The sequence below is a fragment of the Artibeus jamaicensis genome, unplaced genomic scaffold, assembly GCF_021234435.1.
Source record: "Artibeus jamaicensis isolate MK-2021 breed Jamaican fruit bat unplaced genomic scaffold, CSHL_Jam_final scaffold_847, whole genome shotgun sequence".
NCBI lineage: Eukaryota > Metazoa > Chordata > Mammalia > Chiroptera > Phyllostomidae > Artibeus > Artibeus jamaicensis.
Window position 1 is genome coordinate 2,750,817 of NW_026522057.1, and position 19,495 is coordinate 2,770,311.

The 19,495-nt window shown below is 47.3% G+C and overlaps 1 protein-coding gene across 1 annotated transcript; it reads left to right on the forward strand.

Moving 5' to 3' along the window:
• The first annotated feature begins 40 nt into the window (after window positions 1-40).
• On the forward strand, window positions 41-5,952 carry MED8 (mediator complex subunit 8). The gene is made up of 7 exons (XM_037149724.2): window positions 41-114; window positions 1,413-1,531; window positions 2,215-2,359; window positions 3,109-3,249; window positions 3,442-3,523; window positions 4,260-4,508; window positions 5,570-5,952. The coding sequence occupies exons 1-7, from the start codon at window positions 109-111 to the stop codon at window positions 5,632-5,634; spliced, it is 807 nt and encodes a 268-aa protein (XP_037005619.1). The 5' UTR covers window positions 41-108; the 3' UTR covers window positions 5,635-5,952.
• Window positions 5,953-19,495: the final 13,543 nt, after the last annotated feature.

The window sequence follows — 19,495 nt, forward strand, 5'->3', positions numbered from 1 at the left end:
GGGCGGGACGAGTTATGAGCTCTCTGATTGGTGAAAGGAGCCCACTTACTTGACTAGCTGACTGGCAAACAGGAAGAGGAGGTTGTTGCCGCTGACACTGCCCCCGCTATGCAGGTGAGTACCGGTTTGGGGCTCTTGATTGCCAATTAATTTCAGGTTGCTGGACGGAGAGTGGTTGAATGGGGGGAGATTAGAAGTTGGGGTGAGAGGAGGGTGCAGAGCTGGCGGCTGGCGCGTAAGAACGTGGTGTGGAGGGGCAAGGCCTACTGAGTAGAAGAGGTGAAGATTTGATGGGTTGGGAACCCTGTTGGCTGGAGACAGGCTGTGGCTAAATCGGGAGGGAGGAAGCAGCACTGATTTGCTGGAGTGTGGGGAAGGATCAGGTTGTAATTTGGAAGGCTGAGATGTTAATCTAAGGAAGAAGCGAGAAAGTGGCGCGTTGGCTCGGCCCGGCTTCGCTTGTTGGGTGGATGCCGTTGGATGTAGAAATAACAGGGGATTGTAATTGGAGAGACGCCGGAGGTGAAGAAATGGGACGAAACTGGCTAAATCCTGAATTAATTATAATCTGAGGCCGTGGGTAGAACCCAGGATCAGGGCTCCTGCTCTGCACATGGCGAGTTTGCAAAACTGTTTCACAATCTATGCCCGATAGTTGTTAAGGATGAAGTAGAACTGGAGGTCACGGATGGAGAGAAATTGCTTTGCGGACACCCCCCCCCCCCGCATTTACAGTTGTTTGTCTACTGCTTAGGACATGTGAATATTGGGGGGGATTGTTTGTCATTTGTCATTTAGTTTCTTGCCCCTGTGGTCTGTCAGTAAATGTAACCTATGAAAGGAGTACAGTAATATTGGCACAGAAATAAAATGGGTGCAGATTAATTCAGGAAGGAGGAGGTGGAATCAGCAAATGCTGAAGGCAAGTGAAATGGGACAGGGGGTGTGGGGTGCAAGGCCAGCATTCAGAAGAGACCTTCATGTGCTGGTAGATTTCTCACAGATTGTGTGCCACTGACAAGAAAGCCCAGCTCAGAAGGCAAGTTCTAGGACAGAAGAGTAAATATGCTGCAGAGGTACACAGAAAGATAATAAACCCAAGGCATTTAGGTCTGGAAAAAAGTTCTCAGAGAGACTAGAGTGTACTTCACACAGAGAAAAAATAGTCATGCTTGAGGAGGTGATGAGAGAAAGGAATCAGCTAGTAGGAGGAACTGAAATCAGGTGAACGGGTTGAAAGGGCCAAGGGTTGACCTTGCCTGTAACCTAAATACTGAAGATAGAAAACAACCTGGCTTTCTCATGCAAATGAGATCCTGTGTTACTTGACTAGTGTTGCTTGCTCTCCTCCTGTATGTGGATGTCATACTCGCACACTCATCCGGGTAATCGACCTGTTTCTATTGGTGCAGAGGGAGGAGAAGCAGCTTGAGGCATCATTAGATGCACTGCTGAGTCAAGTGGCTGATCTGAAGAACTCACTGGGGAGTTTCATTTACAAGTTGGAGAACGAGTATGACCGGCTGACCTGGTAAGGGTGGCCAGGGCGACCTAGGGAGGGCTCCATGGATGGGGGACCAGGCCTCCCGGTGGACAAGTACATCTCCAGTGGTGTAACCATTTATCAGTTTGCAAACATCTTATGATGTGTTAAGAGCTGGGTTGCCCAATATTTAACAAGTGAAGTGTAGCTTAGGGCCTCCATGGCAAGGACATAGAGAAGCATACAGTTTCCCAACCTAGGTTCTTTGTACTTTTGATTCTCATTCTTTGACCTCACTGGGAAGATATCTTTCCTCAGTGGGTCCTCCCTGCTACAGTAGGGATACAAAAGCCACACTGGATCTCTTGCCATAGATATTGGTGAGTCTTTCAAGTCCAGCCTACACTGGAAGTATGGATTTTATTTCTAGGCCACAAAGGAGGCTTTTACTCAGTTTCTGAATTTTTAGTGATAACAGTGTAGCCATGGTTCTTATTTTGCCACCCTTCCCCACCCCATTCAGATAATGAACTGCCTTTTTCCTCCATCTGTGTCAGAAACTGAAAGTGTGTCCCTTTTTCCTAACCTAACAATCCCTATAAGCCAGTCTGGTTCCCACCCACTCAAGCCATAGGGCTGTGAGTCTTTGGGGGGTAAATCTGGGTATTCCTGATCTGAAGGACTCCTTTGAGACTACTGGGAGCGTTCTGACACCTTCTTACTGCCACCAGGCCCTCCGTCCTGGACAGCTTTGCCTTGCTGTCTGGACAATTGAACACTCTGAACAAGGTCTTGAAGCATGAAAAGACACCATTGTTCCGTAACCAGGTCATCATCCCTCTGGTGTTGTCCCCAGACCGGGACGAAGATCTCATGGTAAGAGGAGAAGAAAGGTGCAACTTGGGAAATAAAGTTCTTAGATGAGGACCTAGAGCACAATTGTTGTTTGGGGATTCTAGAACTTCTGAATGTGCAGTAGTGTGTGGCAGTAAAAAGTGAGGGCTGCCTTTTGGAGGCCTTGCTTTCTGTCCTTCTGGAGTTGGGGAGCTGCTCCCAAATACATCTGAGGACTGTCACCAAGGCAAAGACCTTTCTCCTTGAATACCTATCTTGAGCAAAAAATGTTCTGCCCTGGCTGGTGTGGCTCAGTGGATTGAGCACTGGCCTGTGAACTAAAAGGACACTGGTTGGATTCTCAGTCAGGACACATGCCTAGGTTGCAGGCCAAGGTCCCCAGTTGAGGGCATGAGAGAGCAACCGATTGATATATCTCTCGCACATCAGTGTTTCCATTCCTTTCTTTCTCCCTCTCTTCCCCTCTCTAAAAATAAATAAATAAATAAATAAATGATCTTTAAAAAAATGTTCTTTTGTGAGTTTGTATATTTCAGTGTTTGATAAAAATATAGTAGAGAGATTTGCTCCTGTGTCCAGTAGATACAGGAGCATGAGGAGACAGAAAGAATGAGGGATAGAGTGTCCTAGGAAGCTAAATGTTATAAGTCTTAGGATGTGTTTTTCCTGAAAATGCACTGTTTGCCTGTGGCAAGAACCACAATATATATCAGGCCAGATTGAATCTTCTTGGAATGCATAGGAGGATTAATAAAATCTGTGTTTAACAGCGGCAGACCGAAGGACGAGTACCTGTTTTCAGCCATGAGGTGGTCCCTGACCATCTGAGAACCAAGCCTGACCCTGAGGTTGAAGAGCAAGAGAAGCAGCTGACAACAGATGCTGCCCGAATTGGTGCTGATGCAGCTCAGGTTGGGCTGATGTGCGCCTTGCTGCCCCCCACTCCCCATGTCCCATCGTGAGAACCCAGGCATTACCATTGCTGTTGGGTGGAGATGCACAGTTGGTTGCATGTAAATTGCCCCTAGAGGGACATAAGAAAGCAACTTCCCCACAATCACCTCTTGCTTGCCCTAATCTCTGCACCAATTTTTGTGTTATAGAAGCAGATCCAGAGCTTGAATAAAATGTGCTCAAACCTTCTGGAGAAAATCAGCAAAGAGGAACGAGAATCAGAGAGTGGAGGTATGGAGGGATCAGTGGCAAAGTGGAGACGGAAAGAGGAATAAGATTACTTCTACAGGAATGGTGATTTTGGTAGTAGTGAAATGAGGATGTAAGAATGAGCTCCTTAGCAGCTTGGATGGAACTGGAAAGCATTATGCTGAGTGAAATAAGCCAGGCGGTGAAAGACAAATACCATATGAACTCACCTTTAACAGGAAGCTAAACAACAAAACAAACAAACAAGCAAAATAAAAACAAAGACACTGAAATAAAGAACAGGGGGACAGCGACTGGAGGGGAGAGGGGAGGGAATTTCAGGGGAAAAAGGGGAAGGATTTACAGGAACTAGTATAAAGGACACATGGACAACAACTAAGGGGGGTGGAAATGGGAGGGAGGTGGGGGGCACGGGGGGGGGCTGGGATGGGAGTAAAAGACGGAATACTGTAGCTAAAAAATAAAAAGAAAAGAAAAGAAAAGAAAAGAATGAGCTCCTTAGGAAAGGGTCTACATCCATTCTGTTAGTCCTTTTTATTTAAGGCCAGCCCTGGAGAAGGTGGAGGAAATGGGTGAAAAGGGAGAATTCTGAGATGATTTTGGGGGGTCCTCTGGCTCCTCCTCTAGGCCACCAGGGAGTCTGGATGCTGCTGAAGTCAGAATTCCAAGCTCTGATGCTCATATGGGTTTTCAGACTGCTGCATTCAGTCCAGGGCCAGAGCTATACCCCAAGGTCCTCACTCACCTTTTTCTTCAGGTCTCCGGCCGAACAAGCAAACCTTTAACCCTGCAGACACCAATGCCTTGGTGGCAGCAGTTGCGTTTGGAAAGGGATTGTCTAATTGGAGACCTTCAGGCAGCAGCGGACCTGGCCAGCCAGGCCAGCCAGGAACTGGAACAATCCTTGCAGGAACCTCAGGGTTACAGCAGGTGCAAATGACAGGTGCTCCAAGCCAGCAGCAGTCAATGCTCAGTGGGGTGCAAATGGCTCAAGCAGGTCAACCAGGTAAGACGGCAAGGGTTGACGTGGTGACAGGCCTTAAACAGGGAAGTAGGAATAAGTAGAAACATCTGTGCCTCCAGCATCCCCGGAGCTAGAGATTTTCTCCTAGTCTCCTGGACTGTGACCCAGAAAACAGTTTTTAGCAAAATTTTCATTTTGAGACTCTAACAAACACCAAGAGAATGAAGAATAACTTCGAATAGCAGAAACTGCTCTCACCTCCAACCCCCATCTCAGACCTCTGTCTCAACTACCCTTCTGTTCCATTTACTCTGGATATTTGGTGTGTTGCCAGGGTTTTTTCTTAGAGAAACTGACAGTCAAACCTTAATTAAGACCATGTGGTAGGTGGGTTGTGAATTGATAAGCAGTCAAGTTTCCTGGTGCTCCATGATTTTGTTTTCTCTGTACCCTGTATCTCCTGCTCATTTTGAGTAATGATGAGAACAATCTGGAGGAGTTCAGATGCAAGTAACTAGGAGAGATATTTTCTTCCAAGCTGCCTGAGAAAAGGGTCAATTAAAATAAAAGAGAACAGCCCTGGCTAGTGTAGCTCAGTGGACTGAGCGCCGGCCTGTGAACTGAAAGGTCACTGGTTCATTTCCCAGTCAGGGCACATGCCTGGGTTGTGGGCCAGGTCCCTGGTTGGGGGCCGTGTGAGAGGAAACCCGTATCTCACACACTGATGTTTCTCTCTCTCTTTCTCCCTCTGTTTCCCTCTCTTTAAAAGTAAACAAATAAAATCTTTATAAAAGAGAGAGAGAAAACATATACTTTTACCCATGACATTAAATGAAGTCACACAAGTTTAGCTGTTTTTTCCAGGAGTAGGTGAGCAGGAGTCTGACCCTCCCACTACCCACCCCCATCAGTCCTCTCCTTCTAGACGCCTTCAGGGAGAGGGCTGAGTGCGGAACCACACCTCTGAGGTTTGCCATCCAAGGTCAGATGCCACAGAGGTTCTGAGATGATTGAGGGGGTGGCAGAAGGAAATGTGAGAGGCCACATTTCTGGCTGATCATAAAAGTCTTACCATGCTTCCTGTGTCTTCATGTTCCTTTCAGGAAAAATGCCAGGTGGAATAAAAACTAATATCAAGTCAGCTTCAATGCATCCCTACCAGCGGTGAGTGTGGCCAGCAGCCTCCACAGCCAAGTGTTCTCTGCAGAGTTGGGCAGTGAAATTGCCTTTTGCCCAAAGCTGACCTAGATGAGCATGATAAAAAGAACATGGGCTTTCTGCAATAGACAAATCCCAGTTCCACCACTGACCAGCTGTGTGACTTTGCAAGTGGCCTAGTTTTTCTAAGCCTGTTCCTTATTTGTAGATGGTGATAATACCTACCTCATAGGGTCGTTATGAGGATTAAAATGAGAAAATGAATGTAAAACACTAAGCACAGTGTATGAAATAATCGGGATTCAATAAATGACAGTTTCTATAGCCACTTCTCCCTGTTACCCTCAGTCCTTGATCCAGAACTAGCCCTGATTTGATACTGTTTTATGCCATGGTGAGCTGATGAACACGAGGTCATGGGACTCAAAAAAGCCTGTGCTTATTTTGTGCTGCTACAAACCGTGTCAGGCTCTGTGTGCTTAGAGGCTCACTGTCTCTGCCCAGGTTCCATCCTGGCCATCCGCAAGCTGTAGGCAGTGAGGCTTCTGGGCTTGGATGAACTCTCCCTGCAGCTCTGGTGCCGTTTGGGCCAGCTGTGCTCTCCGTTCTCTCAGAAGCCAGTTTAGCTCTTACCTGGGAAGTAGTCTCAAAGTCTTCTGTTTATCATGCCCTGCACACGAGAAGGAGGATGTTGAAGGCCCAACGGGTGGGGTTGGGGCTTCCCCAAGAAGTGGCTCTACTAGGTAGGGCTGGGTAAGAAAGGGTTTTTTTTAGCATTCAGAAAAAGCCCTTTCCAGGCTCATTTTTCATACTTTGGAGGAAGAGGGGAATTTTACTGCACCCTGTCTTTCATCAGGGTTTGGTTATCCTGGTCGTATGCCCAGTTCCTAGACTCCAGCCAGGATGGCTCTCCTCCAGTCCACCGAGCCTGCGCCTCAAGTAAGAGCTGGATGGGCGCTGGGAGAGGGCCGCCTTCAGTACCTTCGCTTGCTTTCCTGAAGCTGAAGAAGAGCAGATCGAGTTTGGGTCTCCAGTCCAAGCTGCCTTTCTTAGTCCTTCCCTGTGGGCAAGGGCAGGGCTTAAGTCAGCAGAAGTGGGCCAAAAGATTTCCCTGAATAAAGTTATTTAAATTTTGATGGTCACTGAGTTGGGCTTATCTGACAGCAATTTATGGAAGAGCTGTATCAGGGACCAGAGACCATATATCAGAGACTTGCAGGGTTGCTGCAAGGCACCTCTAATTTGTTCTCCCTAAAACTTTTTATCTTTGATTAGCTTTGGTCTGAAAGTCCTAAGTTTCAAGGAGAGCCCGTTCATCCCCTCCCGCTGCCTTTTTCTCTGTTTTCTCATCACATTGCTCATACTTGGACATCTGTTCGGTGCCAGGCAGCATTCTGCCAGGCTGTGGCAGCAAAGGACTACAAAAGTGGTCCCAGATGTCACAGCCATCCTTGTTCCATAAGGACAAGAAACACACAAAGCACACTAACCATGTTACACAGCAGCACAGGGAGTGACGTCATCGGCTCTGAGGCAATGCCTGACCTTTCTCCCACTTTCTCAGCACTGCCTTACTGCTCTGTCAGCTTCCTCAGGTCTTTATCGGATCTCTTCCTACCGGTGAGGTCAAAGCTAACTATCATTGTGCCCAAGGCTCACACTGTGCTTCTCTAAAATCCCTGGCGTATTGGCAACTGCCGTCCTTTATTCTACAAAAAGAATCCTTCCAGCTGAGAGGCACCAAACCCAAGTTTCTCGGTTGTCTATGGTTAATACTGACTTCATTCCCACCCCACTGTTTGAAATGGATTCCTGTCCTCCAAGAATGGAACTATCCTGCCCCAAGAGGAACATGAAGGACTCGATCTATATCTTGTGCCCAGAAGCAAATACTCCTCATTCTGGAGGCACTCACATCTCTATGTTCTAAACTTTGAGAGTATTTGCTTACATTCCCAGGCCCTCCCCACCCCTAAATCCTCTGGAGCACACAAACCTATGTAGCATCACTACCTTGGGGCCCACAGAACTCAGTAACCGCCTCAGTGGAGAGTACGTATCTCCCACCCCTGACACACCCATTCCTTCCGAAGGGAACGTATGTTAATGGAGTTTCCTTTAAAGATGAGGATATGACCTGCTTGCTTGCTCAGATTTAGAATTTGCAGAAGATGGCTCTCTTGCCCTACTTCGGTAATATTCCTCAGTTTCTGACTGCTCTGTTTTGCCTGGGGATTGCTTTTTCCTACTCTTGGGGCTCCTAGGGAATGAGATTATCTTCCAGGTTTATATCTAGGGTGGAGAAAGAAGCAGCGGCTGTGAAATAGCAAACTCTTACCACACCACTGAGTCCATCCTGCTGAAGGTGGGGGCTTACTGAGTCAGTACAGCTCTGTCCTAAGGTTGGGGTTGGGGCATTGCTGAACCTCCTATTCATTCATTGCCCCAGTCACCCTATTTTCTTCTCCTTCTGGTGTCCATTGCATTCTTACCTAGATAGTTTACTTCAGTTAACCTTGTACTTTCTTGGGAAACAGCCAAGATAGAAATATAGGCTGTAGCTAAGTGCTCCCTCTAACTCCATAATGAATCCTGGCATTAGGACTGAGCTGGAGGAGGTGTATTGCCCACCTCCTGTCCTGCTGCTTGGGGGAAGAAGCTGAACTCTGTAGGAATGCCTCAGTGCAAGGCTGGTCCCTTTTCCCACCCCCTTCCCACCTCCCCCAGGCAGCTGGGAACAACCTCTCCCTTTGTCTAAGCTTCTTGCACAGAATAATCCTCCTATGGACAATGTATTCTCTGTACCCCGTGGACACAGGGGCTGTATGAGCTGATCCCAGCACCAGGCAGGACAGAGGCTGAATCCTTCTAAATGCCCACCCTGGGTCAACTCCTGATTGCTGTCCAGAGAAACTAGGGGATGTACATTTTCTTTCATCTGCTTCAGATTTGAGGGGATAACCTTTTGAAGTTTAGCAACAAGCCAAAAGTTGGGCCAGGGGCTTTGGTCCCTTTTCGGTTTGGTCCTGAGGGTTCACTGTGCCCAACTGAGGAGGCTTGATGTGGCTCTGGCCTGACGGCCTTGAACGCACAGGGACTAACTTTTGGAAAGCATTTGCCACCCTGTAGATGGGGCTCTCTAATTGGAACAGAAGGCAAACTCCAACCCATCTGACAGGGGCACAGCACCCCATCGCTTCAACATGTGTTCTGTCCCACCAGACAAACTTCTTCTCTCCTTCCCTTTAACTTCTCTCTCTGTTGTCCTTGGGCTCCTGTGAGTCACTGTGGCAGATCCTGGATCCCTACTGTGGTCGCTTGATGGGTTAATATGCTCTCAGCGTGTCACCTACCATTAGGATGTAGCATCTTGTGCAACTATATCACGGACAAGATCACCTGAGTGACCCCAGTGTTTCTTCCCAGCTCTCAAGTCTCTGGAAATGATTCTTTTTTTCTTCCGTGCATGAGTGGTATGTAGAATAGGACACATTTTTCTTCGATCAACCCCTGAGTCCCTCAAACCCCTACACACTGTCTTGTTTTTTTCTCATTAAACTTTGTTTTCATGGGTCTCAAAATTCTGTCATAGATATTCGATCAAGTTGTTTCCATCGAAAAGTCCCGATTTTAAAAAACTAGTAACTTAAAAACTGCCACACATGCACAAAAACCAAAGGGTCCACAAAACATCTCCTTCCCTTCTGAAGGTTTTCATGGTGCATTGTAATCATGAACCAGTCTTACTATTAAACTTAAATGGCCGACTGAGACACGCAGTTCTGAGACCATCCTTCTGCCGCTGATTATTCCTTTAGGCTTCTGAGCTTTCTGGGCAGACTTGGTGACTTTACCAGCTCCAGCTGCCTTCTCGCCCCCTGTTTTGATGACACCCACAGCCAGTGTCTCATGTCACAAACAATAACACAGCCCAAAGGAGGATAGTTAGAGAAGCCCTCAACACACACTGCCTTGCCAGGAGCCATACTGACAACGGAAGCATCACCAGATTTCAAAAACTTTGGGCCGTCTTCCAGCTTTTTCCCAGAGCGACAATCAATCTCCTTTACCTCAGCAAATCTGCAAGCAATCCGAGCTGTGAGAACCCAGCACAGGTGGATGCCCACTGATTTGGTCAGATGATTCAGGATCATCGCCTGAGCTGTGAAGCCAGCCACTGCCTGTCGGTGGGTCACCAGCCACGTTGCTGTAACAAATATCTTTGACAAACACCTTGACATTGAAGCCAACATCATCCCCCAGGAAGAGCTTTACTCAAAGCTTCATGGTGCATTTCAACAGATTTTACTTCAGTTGTTACGTTGACTAGAGCAGAGGTGACCAGCGTGCTGGGTTTGAGAACACCAGTCTCCCATCGGCCCACAGGGAAAGCACCAGTGGCACCAGATGGGTAGACATCCTGAAGGGGCAGAAGCCGGCACTTGAATGAGTTGGTGGCGGGATGCAGTCCAGAGCTTCAAGTGGCACATTCCACTAGCACTGCTGTCTTTACAGGTGACTTTCCAACCCTTGAACCCCAAGGCACATTAGCATCTGGCTCCAGCATGTTGTCATTCCAACCAGAAATTGGCACAAATTCTACTGTGTCAGGGTTGTAGCCAATTTTCTTAATGTAGGTGCTGACTTCTTTAACAATTTCCTCATATGTCCTCTGGCTGTAGGGTGGCTCAGTGGAAACCTTTTTGTTTACACCAACGACCATCTGTTTCACACCAGTGTGTCAGCCAGAAGGGCAAGCTCACGGGTCTGCCCATTCTTGGAAATCCCTTCTTCAAACTCACCAACACCAGCAGCAACAACTGGGACGACCCAGTCAGCCTGAGATGTGTCTGGAATCATGTTTTGGATAAAGTCTCTGTGTCCCGGGGCATCGAGGATGGTCACACAATACTTACTGGTCTTGAACTTCCACAGGGAGATATCAGTGGTGATACCACACTCCATGCTCAGCTTTCAGTTTATCCAAGACCCAGGCACACTTGAAGGAGTGTGCCTCCTTCTCAAATTTTTCAATGTTTTTTTGTTGAGCCCGCCACGTTTGTGGATCAGATGGCCAGCAGTAGTGGACTTGCCAGAATCTACATGTCCAGCAACTATGATGGTGATGTGAGTCTCTTCTTTTCCCATATTGGCTTTGATCTGGTGGTGTTTTTCACGACACCTGTGTGCTGGCAGCGAACCCGTTGCAAAAACCCCTACAGGCTGTTCTTAAAGTTCCCTCTCTGTTACTTGTAACTGAACATACTAACATCTCTCTAGACCACTACCCTGAATTTTTTTTCTAGCTTTCACTAGCTCTCTAGTGAAAAGTCATCCAAGAGGGGGTTAGTCATCACAGAGATACATGTATTGTGAATCACAAGCCACCTTTCCACCCTCAAGCATCCCTCTCTGCTCCCGGGCAAGATACGTTGTACAGAGACTCTTCTAATACAAGCAGTAAATTATCCTTTTTCCACGTGATGAGAACCTTGCTTACTGAATCAAACTCAAGGCCCCAGGGCTGTTTCCTACTCTCCCTCTGCCATTCCACCGCCTACCCTCTTCTTACCCAGATCTCCCTAGCTGGTGGTCATTTCAATTCTACTCTTGCCCACACTCACATGTAGTCTATCCTTTGTTCTTTTTACTAATTTCTCTGGGCTGCACCTACTCCCGAGGGTTGGTGTCCTGTCAGCGTCTCTTCCTTCTTGATGCCACCTCGCCACTCATTGACTCACAGCCATGCTCTCACCTCCCCTTTCTTTTCTCCCACACCTCCCACTCACTCTTCAGTCCCTGCATGGGCTTCTTCTTCCACCATTCCTCTGGAACTACTTTATCATTTGCAAAATGATATCATAACGGCAAACTCCAGGATTTTTTCAATCCTCATCTTATTTGAGCTCCAGAGCATTGATCTGTGCTGATCATTTTCTTTTCATTTCTTTCTTCTTGGCTCCTACTACTGTGATCACTCCTTCTCTGTGGCACTTTGGCTTCTATCCCTTTGGCTGCTTCTTGAATGTTGTCATTTTCCAGGACTCTGTCCTTAACTCTCTTTTCTTCTTATTCTACTGGCTATTTGTGACCACCACTCTCATGTACCTCTTTGGTGAGCTGAAAATGACTATCGGGCATCTCTACTCATATGACCCACAGGTACCTCAAATTCTGAATGTCCAAATCCAATCATCCTTCCCTCTACCCCTGTTTCTTTGTTAGTTTTCCTGGGTGTGACCTAAGCCAGGTCCATGGAAGCCACTCTACACTCTTCCCCATTCCTGTCCTCAGCCCCCTGCATCCAATCAGGCTCCAAATCCTAACAGTTCTGTCTTCTGAATATCCATCTGTCCTGCCCTGCAGGTTAGGCCCTGGGCCTCTCACTTGAAAATTACTCAGACTCCCTGTCTCCAGTCTTGCCTGCTCCAACTCATCTTCCACGTGGCTGCCAAACAGCTCTTTTAGACTGCAGACATAATTGTATTGCTCCCTCGATTGAAATCCTTTTGATAATCCCCTTCCCGTGTTTCTCAAATTGGAGTCCACACACCCGGCAGATCAGTAAGGCCAGTGCCAGGCACACTGGGAGTCAGGATAAAATCATCCTGGAATACACATTTCACTTAAAAGTAATTTTAAGTAAAGAGAATACAAAATTATCATTCATGTATCGTTAAGAGAAAATAGACTTCAAAAAACTCCCACTGCAGTCATGTGTTGTTTAACGACAGATGGATGTTCTGAGAAACACGTCGTCAGGTGATTCCGCCATGGTGCAAACACGCGGTGAACAAATCTAGACGGCAGAGCCCACTACCAGCCTCGGCTGCGTGGTGCACAGCCCGTAGCTCCTGGGCTGTGAACTTGGAAAACATGTTACCGTACTAAATAACTGTAGGCATTTGTAATGATGTAAGTATTTGTGATTCTAAACATAGAAAAGGCACCGTGAAAGTACAGTATAAAATATAAAAAACATTTCACCTGTATAGGGTGCTTACCATGAATGAAGCTTGCAGGACTGGGATTTGCTCTGAGTGAGTCCATGAGTGAGTGGCAAGTGAATGTGAAGGCCAAGAGCACAACTGGGCACTGCTGTAGGCTTTGTAAACACTGGCCACCAGCATTGCCACAAACACATAAGTAATGCATCGTGTTATGACATTACGATGACTACGACTTCACTAGGCGAAAGGACTTTTCCAGCTGCATTATAATGTTATGGGGCCACCATTGTACAGGTGACCTGTTGTGTGGCACAGACCACAGTCTGAAGGGCTGCAGACTAAGCCACCGGATTCCCTGGGAATATTTATATACTCCCCCCCCCTTTTTTTGCCATTACATTTACTTCCCTGGAAAACAGCTCAAATTTTCTGAAAAGGCAAATGAGATTCCCTGTGATCTAGCCTCCTGACTTCTTCTCCTGACTTATTTCCTATGAATATTGTCCCGCCGCCCCTTCTGTCCCCACGACGTACAAACTGCTTGAAGTTTCCCGAAAGTAACCGACTCTTTCCAGCCTCCATTTCTTCATGCCCACTGGTCCCTCTGTGTGGAACACTTTGCCCAATCATTCCTCAAAATTCAGCTCATGAGCCACCCTGTGAAGCTTTCCAACAACCCAGTCTGTCCTCAACTCAGGGCCACTCCCACCAGGTAAGGTCAATAATCTCCTCTTTAATGCTCCATATTTGTACCTTGTACAATCTAACTCTAGCTTGCACTGCCCTTCATTGCCCCCCAACCCAAGTACCCTAAAGTGTTTGCATCCCAGTTTTTTCACCTGAGAGTTGTATAATCTTTGGAAAGATAACATGCACCTGTGATGTTGTATTTGGGTTCAAAGCACATGCTAGTGCCAGACCGCCTACATTTGAATCCTAGCTGTGCCCGTACTAGCTGTGTGATTTGGGGCAAGTTAATTTACTTCTATGTGCCTCCGTTTTTTTATTTGTGTGGATGATAATTATAGTGGCTATTGCAGAGGTTTGCTGTGAAAGTTAAACAGATTAAGACATACAATGTGCTTAGAATAGTGCCTAACAATAGCAAAAGCTCAATAAGTATCTTCAGTGTAGTGTCTAGAACTCTGCTGTTAGTAATTATTGCTTAAATCAACGATTGACCAATATTCCTTAGGAAGTAACCTCTTCCTCCCTCTGCAGCATGTCTGTGCTCACATCTCAGGAGCTTGGCTTTGGGAAACACCCTCTGTGCCCATTTCACTCCCCACAGTGTCTCCTTAGCATCTTGCACGGAGCAGGTACTAGAACGTGTTTACGCTGACTTGCCTGATATTATTGTAAGTCGTTTTCGAATCTAGTTTTGTGAATTTTCTTTCTCCCACTTAGTTGTCACTCTTTCATTAAAGCCCAGGATTGTCTCTTAAATTGCATCATTTTGAGGCCCAATGACAAGCTCCCTCACCCAATAGGCTCTGTCATCCCTCCTACACTGTATCTCTTCCCTGCCCAAACTAGGTAGACTCCATCCCACTGTCCGCCTGCGTTCCCCCTCAACAGGGCCTTCACCACTCACAGATCTCTCTGTGCAGCTGTGATCAGTTCTCCCCTGGACTGTCCTTACTTACTCGGTCTGGGCTCAGGCCCTCATGGTGGCTGTGGGTAATTCGCTGGGTGTACCACCACCAGAGCTCCATGCCTGCCTCTCTTCCCTTCGCTCTCACCACCCACCCTTCAGGCCTTGTTTTGTTATTGCAGACCACTGTTCTCGCCACCAAACTAGAAACACTCTCAGCTGTAGCCATAAGGAAATACCTGGGGGTCAGGTGCTGTCTCACACTTCAGTGGTTCTCCTACCCTCTAACTGGGATGCCTGCCCTTCTCTTTTTCCAGCTCCAAGCCCCTTGTTCACCTACTGAGCAATTCATCCTTCCAGTTTGAGTACCATTTCCTCCCCTGTAGAATCGACCATTCTTAAATTATACCTCTCTGTACACCATACACATCTGCATTACAGTACCTAGAATGCCATTGCGGTTTATTCATTTACAAGTTTAGATCTTGACCAGAACACTTACCTACTGTGTGACCTTAGGCAAATTACTTTTCTTTCAAGAAACTCAGTTTCCACTTCTGTGAAACGGGATTATAGCACCGACTTCAAAGTCTACCTTCAACTAAACATTATTTAAAATTACATTGAACTTGAACAACAATAAGATAAAATAAATGGGAAAAATAAAATTAAATTTAACCTCAATTTTCTACAGAATAAAGTCCAAGCTTCTTAGAAGGGCATACAAGGCCCTTCAGGCACATAGTCAGCACTCAAACGCTAACTACTGTTCACTTCTTTCTCTGCTTTCCTGAGCAACCTCATTTTTATTAAATGGGATATTAGACTGTTTTGATTGTAACACATTACAATTAAACTAGCTTAACCAAAAACCAAAAAGGGGAGCCAATTGTATTTGAGTTATGCACATGCGGAGTGAAGGGCAGCTGGCTCTGGGGGCCTGGGGGCTCCGGCCTTGCCTAGGTCCTCTGAGTCTGCACTCCGTCTGCAGCAGTGCGGCGGCCAGTGTGGAAGAGCTCGGATTGTTCTGACAGCATTCTGTGCCATTAGTAGCTAGGGTTGCGGGGGAGGGGGAGAACATCACGATTAGTGAGCCCATGGAGTGGAGTCGGGCGGGAATTCCTTAAAGGAAAAGAAAACGGGGCGATGGGAAAGTGTCTGAATACAACCCAAGTTAGAGCCCCCGTGGTCCACTTGGTAACATTTCATCTCTGCACAGAGTCTTTAGGGGTTTTTCTCAAGCCCCGTCCTTCGTCCCGTACTTACGGCGATCGCTGTGTTTCGGGCTGCTGCTGAATGTGCGGTCTTACCTTGAACTCAGCACGTCCCACACTACCTCCATTTGCTCCATCCGACCTCACCCGGGTTTTCAGCTAATCGCTGCCGCCCATTCTGGGCCCTCCCTCTGCTCTCTCCCCTCTTCTTCCTTCTCACTCTGATTGCTCTGGATTGTGTCCCACCTGCGCTTCTCCCAGCGGCGTCTCAGTTGGTCTTTCTTCCTCCTTTTCCTCTTTTTTTTTTTTTAAATTTATTTATTTTCAGAGAGAGGGGAAGGGAGGCTAAACAGAGGGAGAGAAACATCAATGTGAAAGAGAGAGAACACCAGTTCACTGCGTCTCACAGACTCCAAGCCAGGGATCTGGCCTAGCAACCCAGGCATGCGCCCTGACTGGAGAACCGAACCTGCGACGCCCTGGTTTACAGGTCAGTACTCAATCCACTGAGTCACACCAGCCAGGGCTCCAATTTTCCTCTTGATAATATAGCTCACTGTCATCAGGTGTGCCCTTGTAAAGAACAATGAGGATCATATCAACCCCCTTTCTTAAAAATCTTCAGGGACACCCTCAGTACAAATGAAACTCCTCCGTCTTTCACTCAAAACACTTCATGATATGGGGCCAACCTACTTTTTCACTTTCTATCATATGTAGGCCTTTCATTCACCTTATCCGTCAGCCACACAGAATCACTTGCAGTTCCCTACACCTGTCCTGTGCTTTCCTCCACGCCTTCATCCACGCTTTTCCCTCAGCCGAGGACACCTATGTTGCTTCCACCTTACTTGCGATGTGACCTTGGGAAGATCCTTCACCCTTTCTGATTCTGTTCTTCTCCTTTGGTAAGCAGTGATAACAATACCTTACAAGACTGATCCATAAAAGCACATAGAAAGCAACTGGCCCCATGCTTATCAGAGAAAATACTGAAATGTAAGCTACATTTTCTTTTTTCCCCTTTTGGCCCTCCTCACGCATCCTCCAGATCTTGCTAACTCACTTTCTCCCATCTTGATAGCCTCCGCTGGTTTGTTCTCTGCCCAAAAGCTTCCCTTTGTCCGTCTCCAGAGCTCTTCATGAAGGTTTTATCAAAGCCCTCTTCCCTCCAACCTGAGTTTCCTTAGTTCAGTTCAGCGAGCACTCCATGATGCCCACAGTGTGTTGGCGCTGGCTACACACTCCCGTCCCTGACCTCTCCTGAGTTCAGGCAAACCCCCAATTCTGGATGATATGATAAGTGTTTGCAAACAGTCTCTCCCTTCTGCCAGCTAGATGCCTTTCCAGCTCCCGCTTCTTCAGCCAAGGTCCCAGAAGGCAGAGGATGTGTTCTAGCTGGCAAAGGCCCAGGGACACGCAGAATGATTAACTGACGAACCCTTCATCCACATCTGCGCTCCCCTGTCCTCACAGACTTAGCCCTCCCCTCCGCTACCCAGGGCAAGCACTGTGTAGAAAGTGCCCTTTGTCCTTCACATGACGGGGATGGGGAAGCTTGACGCAGCCCCTAGGAAGTTGCTTCCACGTCTACCTGCCACTCCTGTTGTCCCTCAGCCTAGACCCTCAGTTCCTTTTGTTCTCGGATGATTTCCCGGCTCCCATACTCCTCCTTCCACTGCTCCCCTCTGCACTCACTCCCCCCCACCCACTCACTCCCAAAGGTGCAGGCTCACCTTTTTCCTTTTTTTAACACATTACCATGACTGTTTCTCTGATTCCATTTTTTTCTGCTGAAAGCCTAAAATAATTATGGGAATAGAGTTGTTAGAGTTTATACAGGTGATGATTTTCAGACTAAACCCTTGGAGAAGGTACACCCATGCCTTGTGGGGAAAGAGGATGAGAAGGGCTCCGTAGAGGGCTCTGAGCGAGGAGTGAGTCAGGCAGGGCAGGTGCCACCTCACTTCCTGTTGTCTGTGTGTGGGGGCAATTTTAGCTGTTGGATCAGGTATCCTTTCTTCGCAACACTGGACCTCCATTCTTCTCAAGATTGTGATTCTCTGGCCCTGGCCGGGTAGCTCAGTTGGTTAGAGCATCAAGAACATTGTCCAGATACACCGAGGTGTCAAGTTCGGTCTCTGGTCAGGGCACATACAATGAATGCATAAATAAGTGGAACAAACAGATTGAAGTTTCTCTTTCTCTTTCCCCCTTCCTGTCTTTCTCCCTAAAATCAATGAAAAAGACGGTGAGTTTTTGGACTCCTTCAGTTTCTCCAGTTTATCAGCCTGCCCCTCGGGTAGAACCCTTCACTGATTCCTCTGACTTCCAAGGCCTTCCGCCCAGCTTCCCGGCAGACGGCTCCTTTTCCTCCCAATCCACTGACAAGCTTACTCTTCATTTCCACACATTTCGGTCTGCGGGTGTATGCTGGAGCCCACTCTTTCCTCCCGTACAGCACATAAACATACTCGAGTCCCTTCCCATTAAAACAACCATTAGCCTCAATACGGAGGTGAGAGCCAGGCGCTGATACGTTAAAAGCTCCCCAAGGTGATTCTACTGTTCAGCCAGAGCTGAAGAAGATAAATAATAAAATGCAAACCTCGGCACAGAGCGGCTCCTCATAAACTGACTCCTGCCCAGGTTTCCTGTCCTTACCCGTATGACCTCTGCACTGGAGCCACAGCAGACTCCCCAGAGCTCCCCAAACCTGCCACCTCTCTAGCTTCTATGCCTTCACACACTTGCCTACCTCTGCCTGGAGTGTCTCCCCCTGCCTTCTTTAAAGGGTCCTTTAATGCTCAGCTTACATGCCATTTCTGTGACGTCTTTAAGAGCTAACCCCCACCTTGGGGTACAGTGTCCCCCATCCCCATGCTTTTGTAACCCACTGGATGTATCTCTGTAGGAATACTTGACACGGGCTACTCTAATTGTTCATTAAGTGTCTGTCTTCCCCACGAGACTGTTTTACAGGAACCCCACAACCATGGGGATGCCATTTAGTGGGACTTGGGGCTAAGTGGTCTGTCTCAGATATTTGAGGGTGCTTTCTCCAAGGACTAGGATAAGAACTGAAACAAGTGAGCCTTTGGGCATGTTCATTCATGGAATCAATCAGTACTTATTGAGAGCTTGCCATGGTCTTTTGCCTACGTGGTCCAGGTGCATACAGAGGTAGCTGAAGTTCCCTATCACTATAATCGGCCTCTAGGACAGTTTCATTGTCCATGTTGGTCTGCTCTGTTCTTCTCTAGTCCATCTCTAGGTGGGCACTGAATCCAAGATCTCTCAATAGCAGTCTCAGAATAGCATTTTGTACACAGTAAGCATTTAGGAAATACTTGTTAAATGAATGCTCATGCATCTACATAGAAGTGCATGCAAGCTGCTAGACATAAAGATTTCATTTCACTAAAACCTAGTCCTCACCCCCAAGAATTCAGTCCAATTGCTGAATCTGTGGAAGAGGGAAAGCTGGATAGACAACTAAGTGTGTGTGTGTGTGTGTGTGTTTTCCAAAGGGCTCAGGGAAATCTCCACAGTGTCTGCCTCTTCATTCCCAGACCTGCTTAGATCGGGCTGTATCTCTCACTGGTCTCCCTCCAATGCCGGCTTCACACTGGCCACCAGACTGCTGGGACTCGGCTAGATGGTAAACCCCAGGCAGAGACAGCTCCGCCGCCTTCATTGCTATGTCACCAGCCCTTAGTGCAGCCTTGCACTTGTAGGTGGTCAATAAATATTTGATGAGTATTTGATAATACAAGCCTGATTACAGCCTCCTCAAAAATCTTCACTGCTCATCCTCTGCTTCCAGGATGAAATCAAACTGTCCCATCTGACCTTCAAGCTACGTTCAACCACCGCCTCGCTCCCCTTGTTCCCTTTTTCCTACCTGGAAGGCCAGTGCGGCCAGCGATTCACTCCCTGTCCCTGCCCCGGGCCGCGTGTGTGCGCGTGTGTTTTTAATAAAGAGTAAATTAATTACTTTATTACAGGTTAGTGCTTTCTTAAAATAGATATCATAGAATATCAAACAGTGAAAAACAAAGCACACATGTGCAGAGAATGTAACAAGGATTCATCCGGTGGGCTCATACTCAG

Excerpts from the sequence above, each read along its gene's own strand:
- MED8 (XM_037149724.2), top strand. Across the intron at positions 3,250-3,441 it reads TTGGTGCTGATGCAGCTCAG|AAGCAGATCCAGAGCTTGAA; the intron begins GTTGGGCTGATG and ends TTTGTGTTATAG. Across the intron at positions 4,509-5,569 it reads GGCTCAAGCAGGTCAACCAG|GAAAAATGCCAGGTGGAATA; the intron begins GTAAGACGGCAA and ends TGTTCCTTTCAG.